The 21,476-nt window shown below is 42.2% G+C and overlaps 1 protein-coding gene across 2 annotated transcripts in view; it reads left to right on the top strand.

The window, feature by feature from the left end:
* The window catches only part of plod2 (procollagen-lysine, 2-oxoglutarate 5-dioxygenase 2), a 32,790-nt gene extending 13,811 nt beyond the window's left edge, over positions 1-18,979 (top strand). Inside the window, exons 4-20 of one of the 2 annotated variants that reach the window (XM_076721369.1) lie at positions 2,505-2,668; positions 4,822-4,934; positions 5,026-5,089; positions 5,407-5,504; positions 7,254-7,355; positions 9,302-9,427; positions 9,539-9,660; positions 10,407-10,511; positions 11,462-11,587; positions 13,039-13,180; positions 13,925-13,987; positions 15,238-15,351; positions 15,660-15,725; positions 15,933-16,037; positions 17,560-17,706; positions 17,947-18,072; positions 18,233-18,979. In XM_076721369.1, the coding sequence (XP_076577484.1) occupies positions 2,505-2,668; positions 4,822-4,934; positions 5,026-5,089; positions 5,407-5,504; positions 7,254-7,355; positions 9,302-9,427; positions 9,539-9,660; positions 10,407-10,511; positions 11,462-11,587; positions 13,039-13,180; positions 13,925-13,987; positions 15,238-15,351; positions 15,660-15,725; positions 15,933-16,037; positions 17,560-17,706; positions 17,947-18,072; positions 18,233-18,388 (1,939 nt within the window). In that variant the 3' untranslated portion in view covers positions 18,389-18,979. The remainder of the gene's footprint in view (positions 1-2,504; positions 2,669-4,821; positions 4,935-5,025; positions 5,090-5,406; positions 5,505-7,253; positions 7,356-9,301; positions 9,428-9,538; positions 9,661-10,406; positions 10,512-11,461; positions 11,588-13,038; positions 13,181-13,924; positions 13,988-15,237; positions 15,352-15,659; positions 15,726-15,932; positions 16,038-17,559; positions 17,707-17,946; positions 18,073-18,232) is intronic. The other variant, XM_076721370.1, reaches the window with a different exon arrangement.
* Positions 18,980-21,476: the final 2,497 nt, after the last annotated feature.

Raw genomic sequence — 21,476 nt, 5'->3', positions numbered from 1 at the left:
GCCAAATGTATGAGGAGAGTAATTTTCACATGCAGGTAGCTGAATTATGAGTTTTCAAAGCCAATGGAAAGTTTTCCTGAGATAATGTGAGTGGTTTAGAATAATGACAGCTTTGCAGGCCATATTTCCTCAAATAGAGCAGAAGATGATGATACTTACTGCACCATGTCACATGAATAATGTTAGCTATAATTGCTGTGCGAAGTTGTCACACCCTTGAAACAGGTAATTGGAATGGTTATTTTTCTTCTGGAGGAAATGATTGTAGTCTCACAAACTGCATGTGCATTTCACTGAAGATTAAAATCTACAATCCTGCCGGACCACCTTGACTGTTTTGACAGTTTCTGCCACTGATTCAGTCACAGTTATACACTTTTATCCTGTATGTAATTCACTGACTGAAATGTAAGCGACATTGAAATTCATTCACTGTGTTGTTGAGCTTCTGAGCGTGGGCTGAATTCCCAAAGTGAAAAGAAAATGACTACATGCAATTCAAAAGCCATACACCTTAAATGGAGACCACAATTGCTATTCACAGACAGGAGGTTTTGCATGAGTTGGCTATACATCAGTCAGTTTATGCACATTCGAATTGGCAGAAATTTGTCATGTGTGCAGTAATGACTTTTGGGCTGCAATGGGAAATTTGACCACTTAGGGAGGCTACATTACTTCCAAACACCGCTCCTTCGTAATGCCAGCATGAAAATAAAAAAGTGGCGCTTCTGACTTTTACATTCATGAGGTATGTTTCCTCTCACGGGTGCACAAAAATTTCACATGTGCTCCTGTTTGATGGGTGTGATTAGGGTTAAAGCCACTGCATCAATGATGAAAACCCAACAGGGTTGCTAACACACTATGGAGTGTATTGTGCATCATTACACGTTGAGCTGTACCGACAGGTTTGACACTTCAAAGCTTCATTCATAACATTCGGCAGATCATGAGATCGTGGTGTTTTTCTATCTTCAGCGTAGAGGATTGTGATATTTATTACAAATTCAGCTCCTGCTGCCTCACTTTCGAAACACAGCAGGACTGGAGCAGTATGTGTTCTGTGGCACAGTAGCCTTCCGTGTTGATAGGCTGCTACTCATGAATTGTAACCAATCAGACAGTGCTGTGGGCAGGACATTGAGCGAGACTACATTGTGGTGACTACAGACAGAGAGAGGCAGCTGTGTCCGAGCTCTAGATACATATGTACAGTACATGTTGACGAAACATATGAATCACATTCATTAAAGAAAGTTTATTCAACGAAAAAACACTCATTTAACCCCATGAATTGCTTTATTGAAACTGACGATTTTGTTCAAGGAGTTAAAAAAAAAATTAGGCTGAGGACATCATAAAATATGACAACAGACATTCAAAGCCTAATTGAAATACTTTTTGACTGTCAATTCTATGTTAGCAGCTTAAAGAGGAAACATGTAGCTACATGACTTGCAGCAGGACATTAATGCTCTAAAACCAAGTCAAAACCAAATATCTCACCAAGGTTTGCACCTTTTATAGAAGCAAAGCAGTTAGTATTTCAGGACTGTGATTAAATCTCTTAGGTGATAAAAAAAAGGCAACACCCACGAAGAGTGTAAAACGGACCGGTTCATTCCCAGGCCAGGTTAGTCATAAATTTATTTTCAAAGAATGAGCTTTTTAAACATGGTCATGAACGTCTTGTTGTGGACTGCAGGTCTTTTTATACTGCAGCAATAACTAGAATAGATGACTTAACAGAGGACAGAGGGTTGTTTGCATGACCATGTGTCCACCAGATGTGGATATTCCACAGCATACTGGCCTCCTCACCTATGTTAAGACTTCCGTTCCTCTTATTACATGCCCGACTGAGGTGGTTCAGGTTGTATATAGAACAGGATTTTTTGGGACATCGGTCAAATTTAGACGAGTCCACAATCAAAGTCACATCTAGAAGAGGCTGTTTTATAGTCAGTGACTGTGGAAATGGTGTCACCAAAATAAATCGGCTCTTTCACTGTTATGACTTCACACCTCAAAGTAAAGTCACCAGAAACATCAAGAGTTTCCACATCCTAAAATATCTGCCCTTTGAATAATGGCATGCTTTTAAACAAGTCGCACCAGCCCATGTAAAGGCTTCTGCCCTTTTTCCCTCTGACTGTCACACAACTCTGTAGGCCATGCATACATCAGATCAGTTTGCATCTTTAGTGTTGTAACCTCAAGGAAAGCAGGACCCTTTTGGAAATACCTTCCATTCCAATCCAAAAATGCTTGCCCTTTACAATGCACAATGTGCAATGCTTGCCTGTACAAATGCCCACTCAGGAAGAAACTCAACTTCTTACATTTAGATTTCTATCTGTCTCAAGCAAGTCGAAGCCTAGGTTGTGTGTCAGATGTAAGATAGAACACACTTGCTTAAGAAAACTGTCAGACTGCTCTGAAAGGAGAAAAAAAAGAATGATAATGATCTGTTGTATTTCATCTTCACTCCTCCCTTTTAGCTATGATCTTATCTTTGCTGGAGGACCAGAGGAGATTCTCAGGAAGTTCCAGCAAGCCAACCACAAAGTGCTTTTTGCTGCAGAGGCACTGATATGGCCGGATAAGCGGCTGGCTGACAAGTACCCGTCAATCCGCAGTGGCAAACGCTACCTCAACTCTGGAGGTGGGTTCCAAAAACTGAAACTATGATCAGAAATGCTGAAGTTGTTGAATCCCCTCCATCATGGCTGGCTTGGTGCTGTGTTGGCAATTTGTTTGGTGAATGCAAAGGTGACCCCTGACTAGCCAACCATCAGTTTAAATTTGAAAGATAGTTCAGCTGAATTGTGTGTATTGTCTTCCATTTTACAAACAGAACTATGGTGATTATGTGTGGGGTCCATAACCCCGCTCATCTGTCGAGAAAGATTAATCCCAGTTTACTGTGATGTTCATCTGTGTGGGTCAATATGGGACGATCCAAAAGTAACTTTCATTATCTGAAGAGAATATTAAGATCAGTGAAGCAGTTTTATATATGTTATGTGCATATCAGTTTTATGTTTGGGTCGACTGGTGTTGCAATAGCCATAACGCCTGTGGGTGTGGTTTACATTCCGCCATCAGCTGTCGAACTCGGAAAACTTGCAGGCTGAGTTGGAATTCAGGGGGCTGAGCTGCAGTGCACCCGCAGTGTTTTTGGTTTAAAGCGTGATCGACCTCAAGGAATGACAACAGACTGGTGTTAGTTTTGAAATGTAAAACCACTGGACTTTTATTCTTATCTCGTTCTGTGAAATTGAAGTGTATTTCCCTGGAAACTGGCTCCCTGAGGTATTTCCTGTCCAAGTGGACGGGAGGTGACAGAAGCCCCATTCATGTGAATATTAACTGCATTCTTGAGATGTTTTTTTAGTGATCACCCTCCTTGAGCATGCATTTGCAGACTGCACATATGAAGATGTTTGTAGGCATCAAGTACACAAGAGATACTGAAAGAGGGGAAATTGCAGAATTTGTGCAGACATTTTTAACAAAAGAACCATAACAGTAGAGTACGTTCTTCATAATCCATGCGGCATAGCTAGCCGCCAGTTCTCAGGACCCATTCAGGACAGAGAACTACTACTTTCCCTGTGGTCATCAGCCTGGTCTGGCCTCCCGTATGGAAGCCGAGCTGCCTCAGACTGATCAGAGACTGTTTTTAGCGTTCGTTGTCATTGACATGACATGTGGATTTGTCTCGGTTCTCAGAATGTGCTGCAGTTTGTGTAAAATTGCCGGTTTTGTTTGTGCTCAGACAGCTACCACCCAAATGACTATTGAAGACCGTTTTATAGCATCTGGACACACACTACGGTGTCACAGAGAGTGCAGTGTTTCTTGGATGGAATCAAGATACAGTAGGGTTGTGTTTGTGTGTGGCCGTGTGTGTTTATCTAAGCATATTAAATCTGCTCGCTAACAAACCTTACGATGGTCGAGAGCTGTAATTTAAAGTTTCCATACATTTTCAACAGTCTGTCAAAATAGACACATATCATGGTAAATTCTATTGTTCCCTTTTTTTTTTTTTCCTCTAACTGTGCAGACAGAATATTATACAGTACACTGTGTTTTCCAGCATAACATTGAATTTTTCCAAAAGCATTGGGCCAAAAAGTCATGCACTTCTCAGCACTTTCCGGGATCTGTTGATTTAAAGGCATCATTTTGTGGATAAGCTACAGATTTGTGTAAAATGTCTTGATTTCCTTTGAACTCTTTCTTGCTCCAGCCATTGCGATTATGTCATGTCTATCCATCGACTTGTTTACAGTGTCTAAGGCTTTTTTTAAATGATGGGATGCAAAACGGCGCACACAAGCTACATAGCCAAACCCTGCAATCTGTTACTGTGGTCAGTGTCCCTGAGCATGAGAAGAAAATAAGAGGGGACGGGGGAAAACTGGAGTAGACGTTGCTATGAGAATATACATTTGGCAAGAGTGAAAGATACTGTACTTGGACAAACTGTTCCAGCAGCTCAGTGAGTTGTGAGACAGAAATATCCTTCAGATTTGAGCTTTCTTACTGCCCATTGCTGCACTGCTTTTTATCTACAGACTGTGGGAAGAGAAATTCCATGCGCATTTCTTGTGTTTTTGGGATTATTGCCAAAAATCACACTTTATGTAAGGCACTCAAGCTTCCTCGAGTGAAGTATTCAGACCAAGGAGCCAGCAGATACTGTGTAATTGTCACCAACAGTCTGCCTGTTGCATATGACCTTGTAAACGTCTCTTAACCCTATACTTTAAAGCTGGATATGCGTTTCACACTGTTTATTACTTGCAGGTATAATCGGCTACGCCCCGTACCTAAACAGAGTTGTTTCACAGTGGAACCTCCACGACAATGATGATGACCAGCTCTTCTACACTAAAATATACTTGGATCCTTTACAGCGAGTAAGAATCTTGTGTTAACGCCAATACTTATTTTGACAATGTATCCCTTGAAAACATATCTTGGATGGCTAAGATACTCTATGTCTTTCAGGAAACTCTCAACGTAACCTTGGACCACAGGTGCCAGATTTTCCAGAACCTGAATGGGGCAGTTGGTGAGAAATTACAGAAACTGATTCAATTCCCTGCTAATCTGTGTGTTATTTTTAAATAATATATTAAAATTATATATTTTAAACCCTAGTTTTGTAAATGAAAAAATGAACATTTGGCTATTAATAACTTGCGGCACCAACTTAAAGGGACACTGGGCTGTTTTGCTCCCACACTCTGTGAAATATTGCATATTTTGAGGGAGTTTGTAGGCTTGGCAATTCCCCCTGCAAGTTATAAACCTTTACAGCTCTTGTCCATGTGGTAAGTCGATTTTCATAACCTGGCCTGAAACGTCTCTTGTTCTTCTTCTTGGCAGATGAGGTCCTTCTCAAGTATGGAACAGGCCGCGTAAGAGTTAGAAACACAGTGTACGACTCTCTGCCAGTGGTTGTCCATGGCAATGGAAACACCAAAGTGAGTAAGAAATGATGCTCTTGAGTGTGATACGGTGTGATTACGGATACTTGTAAAGTTCCCGTTGAACGGACGGCAGAATGCTGTTTGACTCAGCATATTTAAGTGTTTCCTGTAAAGACAGGCAGCAAGGGAGGGACACGTTGCAGATATTCATTGCCGTTTACAGCACTGAATGTATGTTATTTAGCACCACGTAAAGCTATACGTCCTTCAGGAAAATCCATATATCAGCGAGCAGCTGGAGGACATCAGAGAGAAAACCAGAAAATGTTTTCTCCATAAAATACGATCCAGTTTCACCCAAATCAGGGAACAAAGTTATAAAGTTGTGCTTTTGCAAAGAAATCTGTGAGGCCCGGCCACAAGAAACACTCCAGTGCTGTCATTAAAAATTCAGAAAGAGTTTCACTGGATGCAATATTAGTATACGCCCCTGAGTGCAGGATGAGTCATCAACATTTTTTAAGCGTTTCCAGGAAATGACAAACTCTAAAATACCATTAAGACTATCTACAAAACTACTTTTTTGTTACCGTTTGGCCAGATACTGATGTATAGGCGATGATCAGTGCACGACGTGTGATTATTTAGTTAGTTAGTTAGTTAGTTAGTTAGTTATTTTAAAGAGAGTAAACATCTATTGTGATTCATGGGAACTTTAAGTTAATCATTCTCACCTCACCCTAGCTTTGGAGAGAGTTATTGAAGTCTTCTTTCCCATTTGCAGATGAGTCCCTGTTGGCCAAGCCTTTTGAATTTTTATCCAACTAACATTAATTACCAAAGCTTGCATTTCAGTGCATAAATTCCCACACATTTAGGAAATATACATACTGTTCCTATGATACTTGCCAGTAACCCTGGCCATAAAAAGCAGCTCATTATTCAGTTGAGAGGAGGAGTCTAGCCAGAACTAGGCTATAATTCTTAATGTGTCCCCCATTTTATTTTCGGCATCACTCTGTGTATTAGAGTGAGGGGTCAGCCAGTTGAAAGGCAGGATGTCCGCATGCTTCCGTCATCATTCTGTGGAATTTTTTCTTTCGCTGGCCTTGTTCCCTCCCCCTGCTCTTCACAAGTCTCGCTCCACCACCAGCCGCCTGTCTCTGGCCTTCCTTGGTAATGAAGCAAATCCAGCAAACTGCTGAGTCATTCTTCCCAAAGGCCTCAACATCTGGAAGAATGTTAGATCACAGAATCCTTGTCCTAGCAGTAGTTTTCACCGTTTGGAGATGACTAACCAGATCTGTTGCCATTAGTTTATTTTTATCAAGCCAAGTACAATTTGGTAACAAATACACACTCACAATGTTAATTTCTGCAGTAATTGATCCGTAAACAGTAGTCCACTGAAACTATTATGGTCTGCATAAATTTGAACTTTTCGTCTACACTAAATACAGCGCAGACAAAATTACGATTACAATACGCTGACATTTACAAAGAGAGCTGAGAAAAAAAGAATAATGACATCAGACTGTAAAGTCTCAATTTCACTAAAAGAGACATTTATAGCTCTGTGGTTGTTACGTCTGATCAGCAGTGAGTCTGCCTGCCGATTCTATCTTATCTCCTCCCAAAGTCCAACAATAAATCAGTGGACTGAACATCCACAGTCAAAGCAGGATATTCCAAAACACACTGTGATGATAAAAGGGAGCTCCGCCGAATCACAGAAAAGATTTGGACTTTTTATCAATCCCCTGTAACTTGGCATTCACCTGCGCTGAATTCTTTCCTTTACAGATGTACTTGAACTACTTGGCCAACTATGTCCCCAATACATGGAACTACGAAAATGGCTGCAGCCACTGTGACGACGATGTTGTGGACCTGTCTCAGTTAAAAGTAAGCGCTTCAAATTAAGCCATTTTCCTTCTGTTTGCTGTCCTTTTTCTGTCCATTTTTAAAGTGCAGCTGTGGAAAGTTTATAATAAGCCACCTCCCTGTGGAAATAGGAAATGATGAAACACCGCCTGGTCTCTAGCATGAACCATCCATCAGTGTCTGTCTAGACACCAGAGGTGGAGACCAGTTTGTCCTATTTCAACAGATAAGCAAGACTGTTGGTGCTGCGCATGCTCCCTTTCCAACAATAACACGATGTGCCTGTTGGTCATTTTGGACCCTTTTAAAAGAGCATCAGTGCCAGGGAAACTACTTGGGGAAAGGGAAGCACTGCACAGCTGTGGTGCAGGATATGGCTTCTGGGGTTTTTAGAAGGGCTCATTTAAAGGGGTGTCACTGTGGACCAGCTTGCCTTTTAGTGGGCTTCTCAGTATGGGTTGTATCCACAATAGTAAGTTATAGCGGTTATGCCGAAAATTTGTCATGGAGTTCAGCCAAGGCTGGCTACGTATAGGCAGCAGGAATGGCAGGCACTAGGAAATGTCTCTGGGTGTGTGGCTGTGTCTGTCAACAGCATTACCAGACTTGTCTCTTTATGGGCATAGTAGTGAAGCACAGGGAGGATCCCAGTTAATCTGTTCTTTTATCCTTGTTTTTTCTACTTTGTTTCTGTTGATTCGTTTGGCTCAGACCTGTTCAAAAGTGCAGTAAAATGTGTATTTGTAATTAAATGATGACAAAATGTAAAACTGAGATACGAATTCCTTAAGATTTACTGTAATCCTGTAAGTAAATGTGCTGCAATAGTTAAACTGGAGCTGATTCAGTACAAACCCAGCTGCATGAAAGGCATCTCTGTGAAAGCCGCTCTCTGTGACCTTCCATAATGAGTGCAGAAAAACACTGCTTCTCAATAATAGGCAAGCTAGTGAAGATATTTCCTTCCACTATGCCACTCTGTGTGTTTGGGACAGAGACTTCTGGAAGATTGGGTCATGTGGAACACTGGTCATACTGTGGTAAACCCAGGTCACTGGCAGCCTAGCTTGGTTTCTTTGTGTACTTTGGTTTTGGGAATGAGCTTAGGCCTTACAAAGGCGCTGTGAATGTTACACTTCCAAAGCCGTCCACTGAGCTAGCCAAACCCCCCTTCCCTGCCTAGCTTTGTGTTCAAATTAAAGTCTGGTTGTTGCTCCTGTCTGCTTTAATAAATGCTTTAGTCATACCTTTCTCTGCCCTTTCTCCTCTCCTTTTCTTTTGCTGCCTGCCGACTGTACAGTGTGTCCGTAACAATTTGAGCTCACATTGGCAAGATGCACGAGTTCCCCTTCTTGTGCCTGAAACACAGTCATTGCGGAACTTGCTAATTAGATGGTTCTGCGCGGATCCCTTTTCATCCCTGGCCCAGACCTTTGCTGTGAACTGGTCAAGAGGATCAGGAATCCAGACAGAGCTGTGTGGGCTGGAGCTGGAGTATCATGGGAAAATGTTTCCCTCCTCGCTCCTTGGTGTCTCTTGCTTTATTTCTCTTTATGTCTTCTTTGCCCTGTCTGACCAATAATTTTGCACAAGGGCTGTCCTCTGGAAAGAGTTAGACGTGGCAATCTGAAGCCATGAGTTAGAATACCTGCAAAGCAGCGCAAGTGGGAGTCACTACCATCAACTGTCCCGCTCTGCAGCGCCAAGAGATGTCATGTTTTGCAGATTGTGCTAATAGTAAATGTAAACAGTTGGAATAATTTTTCATAATGTGAACAGAAGAGAAATATCAAGTATCACATTAGTTAGATAAATGATATTAAAGCAAATAGTCTAATGCAACTTTGCTGTCTGCTTATGTCTGAGGGGAATGTCAAAATCATCAGTGATTTATGTTAAACAGCGTTCCATTACCAAGCTGTCTTGTTTAAAATAGTACTAATTTGTCTATCCTCTAATCTAAACAGGAGTATCCAAATGTGCTGGTTGGAGTATTCATCGAGCAGCCAACTCCATTCCTACCTGAATTCTTCCAACGACTGCTGACTCTGGATTACCCCAAGGATAAACTCAAACTTTTTGTTCACAATAATGTGAGGACATGCAGCTGCAGCTGCTCTTGGGTTTTCTTCAGCAGTAAATCTCTGCCATTCACTGCTCATCATATGAGGCTTCTAATCTATTAATACTGGCTCCCTGTTCAGGAGGTTTACCACGAGAAGCACATCCAGAAGTTCTGGGAAGAGAACAGGAATGTGTTCAACAGTTTCAAGGTTGTGGGACCAGAAGAAAATTTGAGCCAAGGAGAGGCCAGAAACATGGGCATGTATGTGTTCCTACTCTTGAAATCATCTCTCATCTTTCAGAAATCTGTGGTTCGAAGTCCAAAATCAATTTAACCAGATGATGGTGCTTTTGGCCCCAATTGATCAGAGCCTGAAGGAAAAATTGCCCGTTACTTTTAAACCGCAAAATGATGCTTGCATGATTTCTATTTGATCAAAAAGTCCTGGTATGTTGCAGAACAATGTTAATGCAGTGTTTCTCAGTTGGTTATGATGGTCCTTCTCATGTTCATGTCAAACTAAATGTTTCATGCATGTATGCAGTGTAACTGAAATATCATCGGCTCAATAGTTATCTCTCCAGACTTGTGATACTGCGTCCCTTCTTGGCCAGAGCATGCAAAATTGTGCATGTGATGTATCACATAGCAGTTAAACAGGTGCAGTATTTCTCCCAGATTCCTCTCATATGGGCCATGTCTCTCATTGCTCAGTGCTAAGTAATAGCCTGTTGTAATGGCAATAATTCAATCTGAGACCTCATCCCAGAGATCCTATCAAAAGCACAGCATGCCTAAAAGCAATGGTCAGGGCAGGCCTGTAATGAAGAAGTCGAAGGTTTATTAGTAGTCTCTAATCTTCCTAAAATCACATTATCCACTGGAAGCTTAAAGATAGTCGGTGAGAGTCTGACTCTCCGTGATTACTTCAAAGTATTTCATTGACTGTAATCAGCTCTGGATTAAATAATCACTCCTTCATCTGCCATGTTTCTTGATTTCATTAGGGATCTTTGCCGGAAGGATGCCACATGCGACTACTACTTCAGCATGGATTCAGATGTGATGCTCACCAACAGACAGACGCTGAAGCTCCTCATTGAGCAGAACAGGTAATCACATGGCAACTGGAACAGAGGCCACGCTGGAACCCATTCGGCAAGCCTCCCTGGTTGCTGCTGCAATTGTTGAACCATTGAATTTATCCCTCAAGTGGTAAAACCACATGAACATTACAGCGGAGTGAATGAAAGTTTAAAAATAAGACGCTCTGGCTTCCTGTTTGTGCCTGGCCACATGGAAACACTGAAAGAGCCTACTGCACAAACCCCGAGATGCCACTTTGCATTATAGAAAAAACAAACATGCAATCCCTTTCCCTTCTGCAGCTCATGAATGTGAAGAGACCTTCCCATAAAATACATGTCACTGTGGCAGCGGCATGGTATTATGACCTGTTAGAGGCATGCAAAGTAAAAGCCTCTTCTAGGATATTTAAAGACAGCATGAGAATTCTCTGCAGGCACTGGAGTTGTGGGAGGAAAATGCCAATCTATCTTAACCAAGAAAATTCAGCATTAGTATACAGTACGGCAGTGCATCCATATCAACCAACACTGTGATTTATGGCTCAATTATTTTAAGACTGCTCAGTTGATTTCATAATAGGAAAAAAAAAAAACCCTTTCATCGCGGTTTGGGTTTGAATGACTAAAAGAACAGCAGTGGAAAAATCTTGTGTTACTGTATTTCATGCAAATTCTAAGAAATAGAGCAGATTCAGGGTTTAGAAAAGCAAGCTGCAGCAAGCCGTTACACGTACTGAATCCAGTCCACTATGATTTACAGTTCTGGCTTGTTTTATGCATTTATACGATCTGTTAGTGACTCTGCAGTGATCATATCTTTCCACGTAGAGGTTGATCTCCTTGATGCGGCACGCTAGTTTTACCACTTAAGAGAACCAGTACATTAGGCAGCTGGCTGTCTGTGAGATGTCACTGAATTTTATCTGCTCTGACAGAATTACCATCTCTCCTCTCTGCCTCTTGCTTCCCTACAGAAAAATAATTGGTCCCCTTGTCACTCGTCATAGCAAGCTGTGGTCCAACTTCTGGGGAGCCTTGAGCCTGGATGGTTATTATGCTCGCTCTGAAGATTATGTCGACATTGTGCAGAGAAAACGTGTGTAAGTGCAATAAGGGTACACACAGCAATGGCTTTGCATTTTTGTGGTTCGCACACTAGCGTTGGATCTCTCAGCGTGTCCACGACTGAAATAAGTCTTTTCACATGGTGCAGAAACTGTTCTCATCCGTGTTTAGGCATAAACAACATGAGCCATACCCCAGAATATACATATGAACAGTCATTAAAGCTGCAATCAACCTGAGCAGAGGCTGGGGCGTAAAAAAAGCTGTAGTCAAATTCATGTCTTCTCTCTGACTGACTCACTTTTTCTGTGTTTAAAAATAAGTTGAAATGGCAACCAGATGGCGCAAAGGAGTAAAACATTCAGCCACCACAGTAGAAACCCAGGTTTAATCACTCGTGGACCTGTGGGGAGGAAGACAGTGAGGCATCGAGTCCTTGTCGCTGCACTAGCAACTCCTAGTGGTTGGTCAGGGTGTGTGGGCGGAGAGGGCTAGAATCTGGAGATAGCATAAACCTCCGAGACAAGACCGTAGAGCAAGTGGAACTGGCCATTAAAGGGGGGCAAACTTCAGAAAAAGAAATTCAAAAATTATACAGCACCAGTCAAAAGTTTGGACACACCTTCTCTTTCAATAGTTTTTTATTTTCGTTACTTTATACTTCGTAGAGTAAAACTGAAGACCTCAAACTGCGAAATTACACATATGGAATTATATAGTAAGCAGAAAAAGCATTTGCTTGCATTTTGCTTTGATGACAGCTTTGCGCACTGTTGGCATTCTCTCAGCGAGCTTTAGGAGGTGGGTGCCTGGAGTGCTTTTCCAACAGTCTTGAAGGAGTTCCCATATATGTCCAGCTCATCCCAAACCATCTCATTTGAGTTCAGGCTGGGAGAACGTGGAGACCAGGTCATCTGATGGAGCACTCCATCACTCTCCTTGCCCTCACATAGCACCTCCACACCATGCATCATGATACCATCTGTTCACCTTCTCTGTGTCTCACAAAGACAGATGTAACCACAAATTTGGACCAAAGCAGAGCTTTCCACTGGTCCAGCGTCCATTCCTTGTGTTCCTTGGTCCAAGCAGTTCTCCTCTTGTTGTCAGTCTCCTTAGTTGTGGTTTCTTTGCAGCAATTTGACCATGAAGGCCAGATTCACAGAGTCTTCCAACAGTTGATGTTGAGGTGTTTCTGCTGCTTGAACTCTGAAGCAGTAATGTGGGCTCTTGTCTGAGGTGCCATTAATTGGCGATTTCTGTGGCAGGTAAGGCTAATGCACTTATCCATTGGATGAGAAGCTGTGTTCAAACTTTTGACTGGTAAAGCATAGACCAAAGACACTGAACGAATAACGTCTCCTATCACAATTCACATGCTGCCTTTTTTTTTTTTACCGTGTACATTACGTTCTCTAACAACTGTTACAACACACCTGTAGTCATGCGCACTTCCTTTCTCTTGTTCATGTCTTGTTGTTTCTAGGGGTGTGTGGAACATTCCTTTCATGGCACATGTGTACCTTGTCAAGGGCAGTGTCTTGAGGAATGAACTGAAAGAGAGGAACTACTTTGTTCTGGAGAAACTAGACCCAGATATGGCTTTGTGTAAAAATGCCAGAGAAATGGTAAGACTACTCAACCTCCATCTTTAGGGATTCATGTCTCAGTACTGTAAACCGTGTAGCATCTATATAAACATTTCTGTTAGGGATATTTATATGAGAAAATTCTGTATTTACAGAGAGAGTAGATTCAGTAGTGCTAGTTGAAAAATACAGTGAATGTTAACCCTGATAAAAGTCGACAGCTCAACGGATACGCAAGACTGGCAAGTATAAGCGACGTGAAATGTTCTTGTCTGTCATCGAGGCATGCACGTCCTTTGTGTATGGTTGCTCTATGGTGCTTTAAGGTTCTGTGCTCCACTTGTATCCCATCATCCTTCACTTTCTTCTTCCTCATTGCCATATGACTATTGACAGTGAAATCAGTTGCGGTGCCTGGCCGGCAAGCTGACAAAAGTTGTCTTGTTTGTTATGCGTGTTTCAATCACTTGTAAAACCATCCAGCTGCGTTTTCTGTCACCGACATGTCACCCGTGCTTTGTACTAAACAACAAGCATGCCTGATCCAAACCTGCCGTACTTTTGGATTTCTTGGCCTTTTCCCCAGCATGCATTATCTCACATATTAACCCACAAAAGACATCAGCTTCAGAGGGAACCTTGCTCCTTTTTCATGCAGTCGCATTTTCTCTCCTCCTGAGTTGCTATGTTTGTGACATTTATATTTCGACTGTCACCCTGTCTCTTATTCTGAAACAATTACTTATGTTATCCTATTTACATGATGCTTCTCCTTTATTTTAGACCAGTCACAGAGAAAAAGACTCCCCTTCTCCGGAATCATTCCATATGCTCAGGCCCCCAAAGGTTTCCATTTGTTTTGATTATTCTGTTTTCTGAAACATCCATTTCCAATGGGTTAACACGCAGGAACCATTCCAAGCTTTGGCTCATTTCATCGATAGATGTTTTTTCACATGCCAAAGACTTGTACCTGATCTGATTGAGGATTTCTTGGCATTGCTGAGTTAAATTCTGTAAATGTGTAGGTGTTAAGTAAAACACTGAAATTCATGCTCCATTTCTGTATTCTCCATTGGAATTTATATGACTGACAACATTATTTTAATATTTAGTTTTTGTCTCTGTTGCTGCCTAAACCCTCACATAAGAAATCAGGATGTCTGGCAGCTCTTTGGAAATTGATGTTGACATTTTTGCTTGAGTTTAGGCTCAAAAAGCAGATATTTGTCTGAGCTAGAGAGAGAGAAACACCTGTTTTGTGCCCTTTTTTTATTATGCCTTCCAAGAGGTCAAGGAGATCAAGGAGGAGAAAGACGGTTGAAGAGACAGTTCACATGCAAGTCCCCTGTCCTGATGCTTTACCCTGAACAGCCACAGAAAAACACATGTAACCAGCTGCTTCCTTTAAACACACCGACTGATCTCAGACTAGGCTCCAACAAATATTTCTGTTCACCCGTGTAAAGCGCCTGGTCTAAATCACAGCTGTCACGAGATGATTTTGTACACGAGCAATTGGAAACTCACACCAGGAAATTGCAAAACACTTGCTAATTCATCATCTCTTGTCCTCCACAAAGCCTAGTCTGATAGTGAGTCCAAATCCACCCCTACACAGCCAACTCCCCATGCTTCACTGTAGAGGGAATACCACTCCTGTATTTGCTTTGTCCCAAGCTCCCCAGCACCCCTCTGTTCCTGTTTTCCCACCCCTCTTACCCCACTGCCCCACCCTGTCCTGTTCCCAACCCACCAACATCCTGCAGCCCACCACCCATAAATAATCTTAGATTATTTATACGGCATCTGTGTCTCTATCCCAGTTGAACATAACCGATTTCAGTGTGTTAAAACGCACTTGAATCTTCCTTTATTTTCATATTTGTGCAAATGAACCTTTGAAGTAGTTTGCCACAAGTAATGGTTTGTCAGTTTTTAAGCCAGCGCTAACCGTGTTCAAGTCATAAACAGTGACTGTAATTCGAACCTGCAGTGCGCCTATGTGCTGTAAATGTGCATGTGTTATGGTTGTGAGATTTCAACGCTAACTTTTGTTAAACTGACTGAACTTTTTTTTTCCCTGTTTGCTGCAGGGAGTCTTCATGTACATAACAAACCGGCACGAGTTCGGGAGGCTCATTTCCACAGCCAATTATAACATTTCTCATTATAACAATGACTTGTGGCAAATATTTGAAAACCCTGTGGTAAGTCATTATGATTTCTCATTATTCTTCATTATTCCACGAAAACGCATTTTTCTAAATAGCTGAGATAAACAGCAGTCACCTGTAAAGGTTATTAGCCATAATGGAAGGATTGCAGATGTGAGTTGATTTTGAAATAATGACTTCAGTGTGATAAGAGTCCTGACTGATAAGGCTTTGTGATTTAGCACTGTATCTGACACGCTGGAACCTGCCCTGTGGGGGAGGGGATTAGCTGTGTGAGGTATGCGGGTCAGCAAACAGTCCCAAAAAAACGGTCACTAATCTGAAATTCTTTCTCTTTGCAGGATTGGAAGGAGAAGTACATCCACCAAAACTACACTCGCATTTTCACTGAGAACTACACAGAGGAGGTTTGTGTGTGAGAGTGGGTGGGTGTGTGTCTGCATGTGTCTGAGACAGACTGAGAGACTAAAAGAGAATGACATAATATTGCACAGAAAACCCAACATCTGTTTTTACCATATCTGGGCATTATATTACAGCCACTGCGGCTCAAGGTGAAGGTGTGACTCAAGTCTTTTCTCAGAAGTCTGTCTTTCTATCTCTGTGTTTTGCAGCCTTGTCCAGATGTGTTCTGGTTCCCAGTGTTGTCAGAGAAGGCCTGTGATGAAATAGTTGAGGAGATGGAACATTATGGATCCTGGTCTGGAGGCAAACACGAGGTCAGTGCTGTTAGCCCAGTTTCACTGAACACAGAGCTGTAGTCAACACGCTGCAGCGCCACATGTGTGTACTTTGTGGTTATGTTCACACATCTTTTTAAGGGCAACAGTGCGTGAAGAATAATGTTATGACCTCGAATTATTATTTCTATTATCCTTTAACTGTTTTTCATTTATCGGTTCATTGTTTCATCAATAAAGTGTCGATTTATGTCAACAATAAAAATGTCAACAATAAAGAGCAAATGTCCATCGCGTGTTGCCAGAGCTAAAGATGTCCTCGTCCAATCGCTTGTCTGAACAGTTACACAAGACTCAATAGTTAACAGCCATGCTAGCAGCTCTGTGAGGCTACACTCAAACAATAGGCACAGCTGTGCCTTGAGCTAAAAGCTAACGTCAGCATGCTTACATGCTCACAATGACTGCAAACACGTTGATGTTTAGTAGGTAGAAAGTTTGCCATCTCAGTTTAGTGTGTAAGCACACTGACACTTGCTAACACTGCTGACCCAAAAGGTTCAGTTAATGATATGAAATTGAAAAAAACTGCAAGTCCTCTCAGTTCATTTTCATTTGATAAATTAGTCTTCAAACTGTTGACTTTTTTCTTCTCTCAGTAGACCAATTATTTTAGCACTAAATAACACCATCATCAAAAGTTTGTAACAATAGGTTGGCATCATTTCCAGCAATGGTTGCACACAGTCAGCACAGTTGGAGACACCAGGTCTCATTTTCTAACCTTCAGTTGAAGCCATTTGCTGTAATTTATTCAATACGCACGATAAAAAAAAACTTTAAAAACTCTTAAATTGTCTGAGAGATAATTATCATAGAGATGACGCCTTCACTGTCTCATTTTGGTTAAGCGTTTGAGTGTCTGTTTTTGTGGGGGTGTCTGTCTCATGTTGCCTTGTAAACAGCTATGTCTTTGTCGTGTCTGGATGAGCTGTTACTTTCAAGTGCCTTCCACACCCTTTTGTGGGGGGTCAACTGCTAGAAAGATGTAGCGAGCAGTAAATGGACCACGGCAACTTGTTGAATTTTTATGACATATATTTGTTAGGACACGCACAATCTCACACAGACACATGACGGGTGCTGAGGGTACTTGTACACACATGCTTAACTTTATTACCATCCTCTCCAGGTCCGTCATTTACACGCAGCCAAATAAATGGTTATGATGTTGTGTTTTGCGTTTTATGGTGTCTAATTCATGTGGCCTTTTTTATGTCGTTTGAAATTGGTAATTAACATGTCGAAAAGTTTGCCTGGGAGACTAAATGTGCAGCGATACTTTGGCCAGCTCTGCTTGGGAAACGGCTGAAGCTGGATGGGTCATTAAGCCTCACGCAGGCAGACAACAGTACAGCCTGTGGTTTTAAAGACACACACACCCACGCACTGACACATCATCATCGTCATCATCACTTTGAAAACTGTGGTCACACAGTTGGGTCATTTGTTCCGACATTAATCACACTGCAGCATGCTTCATTTTCTCTCCTTTTCTCAGGACAAGCGCATCACCGGCGGGTATGAGACCGTGCCGACAGACGACATTCATATGAAGCAAATCGGCTTTGACAAAGAGTGGCTACACTTCATCCGAGAGTTCATATCGCCCGTCACACTAAAAGTTTTCTCTGGATACTACACTAAGGTTAGCATGACCTCATGGAGACATGAAAGAGACATAAGCAGCAAACCCTGCCTCTGTGTGCCCAGAAGCTAAACCTGAGGAAAAAGTTGTCTTTTCATGAAGCCTGTATTCACACGTATTAGACATTCTTCCATGAAATGTGAGATTTAACGAGTGGCTGACAGGTCCTCCGCTCAATTCTATGCTCAAGGAAACACTGGCTGTCAGCTGACTTGATGTATTTCTGCGTCTTCGTCACAGGGTTACGCTGTTATGAACTTCGTGGTAAAATACACACCTGAGAGACAAGCGTACCTGAGGCCCCATCATGACTCCTCCACCTTCACCATCAACATCGCCCTCAATAACAAAGACACAGACTTTCAGGTGTGGAGTTTTTCCTTTTCTCGCATTAGGGTGGGGGCTGCCTAAGGGGAGATGAGTCATGCTGATGACAACCTCAAGTTTCTCACTTATTTCATCTTCCTAATGTGACTTATTTCACAATTTTTAATCCAACTTTTAAAATCTTTTGTTACTTTCTCAGGGTGGGGGTTGCCGTTTCCATAGGTATAACTGTTCCATACATTCACCAAGGAAAGGCTGGAGCTTCATGCACCCAGGACGACTGACTCACCTCCACGAAGGCCTGCCCACCACCAACGGGACACGCTACATTGCAGTGTCCTTCATCGACCCTTGAGCTATCGGATCATGCTGTAAATTAGTCTTTTTACCGTGCTTTGCTTTTTTCCCGTCATGTTTGTTTTGTTTTGTCATTTGATGTGTGGTGTCCCGGATGTTTTGCTGATGCAATTCAGTTTCAAAGCAGTTGCTTTAAAAGAGTAAGTAGTTGCGGTAAAGGATTCTCTGTCAAACAGAGTGTGGCGTGGAAAGGGAAGTGGTAAAAGTAATTCACACTAATAGATGATAGCAGGGCACACAACTGAGTCACGCACCCTTTTCCATTTAAACCATTCATTTTTACATAAAAAACCAACATCCTGTCAGGGATTATTGGTACTGTAGCTTGTCATATACTCATTTCACGTTGTCCTGGTCAATGTCATTAACACACACTGGCAGCTTTACTAGCAGTTAGCATACAGACGGCTGTTGTGTATCTGTTTGTATTTCAGGTAAAATGTCAGTGAATGCATCTATACTGTAATAACTTGCCATTGTTTCAAAAATGACTACTGGTGCTTATCAACAATCCATGTTTTTGCCTTAGAGTTCAGAGTCCACTTGTGATTTCAGTGAAATTTAAGTTTGACATGTTCCTAGTGGGGGGGGGGGATAAAAAAAAATCTATTTTTGAAATTTTGCACACCAAAAAAAAACAAGACAGCAGAATTCAGTGTGAATTCTGCGTAAATGAAGTTCAACATTCAGTTTTACTTGAAAGGTTTTCCTTCCTTCTTCATTCATGCTTTCCTGAAAACATTTCTGCAAAACTTTTCTGAGAGATGTGTGAATGGATTTTGAAACAAAAAAAACCTAAAGTTGTTTAACTTATTGTCAAAATTGAATAAAAGTCTTAATAAAAAAATGTTTGATATCTGCATCATCTATTCGTCCTCAATAAGCCTTTTTCTACAAACTCATACAGCTAATTCAGATACTTAGCAATTCAGCCGTTTCTGCTGATTCAAGAAGCAAAGCAACGTCTGGAAGTGATCTCTCGGCGGTGCAGACAGCCCTCCACTGTGTTATCACTGTATTAGTTCATCGTCTAAGTCTGTCAAGTTCTTCTCTACTGAACACGTCACATGTAGAAATAATCGGGGGGGAGCAGCACTGGAGTGTTTTGGGTGTGGTGTGATGATGTACACCAGTGCAGATGCAGTGCAGTTTACCTTCAGGGACGAGTGTAAACGTGTACATGTAACCATATGAAAGTTGCACAGATGGGGGTTGTTGGACTGATGGCAGAACAGAGGGGGGAGTACGGAGGGTGAGGTCCACAGAAAAGGTTTCATCTTTCAGAAAGGAGTGTCAGAGCTCTTTTTTATGTCTCACTACCATTTTAATTTGCAGGTTGGATTGAGCAACGAGGACAAACTGATGAAATCTCACCAACTGTTGAGTACTGGAAACAGAGAAACAACAACTATGAGCAGCCATGTGTCTCTAAATGTGTACCGTCTAGACACAAAATGCAATCTCAACCTTAGATCAGTGCTTCACTCACGAAACACCATCTAAGGTCTCACCTCGCTATCAAATCTCATTACTTTTTAGCACCCACAGCCTCTGGAGACTCGTCTCCCGGCCCCCAGGGGTCTACGTTTTTTACCCTGCAGCACTGACTCCCTGACTAGGCACACGTTTCTGCTCCCTGTGAAGCCTCGATGAAGGCTGAATGTCTGAGTAGCTGCCATGAGGCAGAGAGGAGAGGGGAGGGAAGGAGGAGATTTAGGTCACGCTCTCTTCTGCTGAAAGAGCCCTTTGTGGCCATCGTTCCCCCTGGTCTGCCCTGTGTTCGGACCCTCTGAAAGGTGACATTGATCCCAGCCAGGCACGCAGGAGAACCTGCATACCTACTGAACGAGCAGGTTCTCACAGGAAAGACAGAAATGGAGAAAAATGTTGAAAGCCTTATTTTATAAGTCAGAAGGAGAAGAAAGCAGACTGGGCATATAGAATGCAAAAGCAGGTTGTTTTAGACACTCTTCCTCCTTTGATTGACAAGATTCAACCCCAAAGTGGCTGTTTTTACAGTCAACGCTGAACACACCAGGAGGCCTGAACTCCCTGTTTATACACTCATTCTTAAGGTCAGCGGCTCTAGAGACGGGAAATGTGATCCTATACCAAAGCAAATCCAAGCGTGCCACTAACTGCAGGGTGCCCAGTGACATATAGTGATTTAGCCATTACTGCGGCATATACTCTGGTCCTGACTAAACACAGGATTTAAATTAAGTGTTTGCAACGATGTGAGAATGCGAGCGCCCGAGGCCACTCGATGTGTGGTCATAACTGGTGCCAATGGTTTGAAGGCAGTGGTGCTTTGGGGCAATCATGAGCGGTTCACTCCTTTTATGTCTGCCATTGATGCACCATTGATCCAGTCAAGATACAAGTATTAATCCATCAGCCTTGTGACCTCCTATGTGCCACAAAGATTTCAGAAAAGCTGATAACTGGCAGACCGCATAACCAGTCTCAGTCTCTTTATCGTTAACTCATTTACGTCACAATTGTGCATCCAGGGTAACAATAAAACATGGGATTCAGACATCAGACACAGAGTGAAGCAGTTCAATGATTGAATGCACAAAATCTAAAGGTACAAAAGGCTTACAGGATGGTGAGGCAGGCAAGGGCCAAAATCAGGTAAAGGCCATCTGATCAGGCAAACAAATCCACCAAGGGACAGGCCAGAATAAAAAGTCCAAAGAAAGGAAAGGTCCAGGAGCACGAAACAAAGATCCAAAAGACACCCAGAGAACTAAACACGAGGACAGGCTGTAACGCTTGACACAGGGTACAAAGACGAACTGGCACTGAAAGACACAGACTAAATACGCTAAGGAGGGAAGGCTAATGAGGGGCAGGTGAAACTGATCAGGGCGGGGCAGGCAATCACACAGGTGGGAAACATACAAGGGCAGGAAGTGAAGTAAGTGAAACCAGAGGAGAGGCGAGTATTTCAAAATAAAACAGGAAACAGTGAATGACATGAAACATAGAAAGACATGACCTAAGGAGGAGGGCGGGACACATCAATTTGTTGTTATGCAAAAGCTTTGAAACAGATACTGTGTCTTAATCACACAACTGAC

The sequence above is a fragment of the Chaetodon auriga genome, chromosome 21 (assembly GCF_051107435.1).
Source record: "Chaetodon auriga isolate fChaAug3 chromosome 21, fChaAug3.hap1, whole genome shotgun sequence".
NCBI lineage: Eukaryota > Metazoa > Chordata > Actinopteri > Chaetodontiformes > Chaetodontidae > Chaetodon > Chaetodon auriga.
This window is presented reverse-complemented; position numbering and strand designations above follow the sequence as displayed.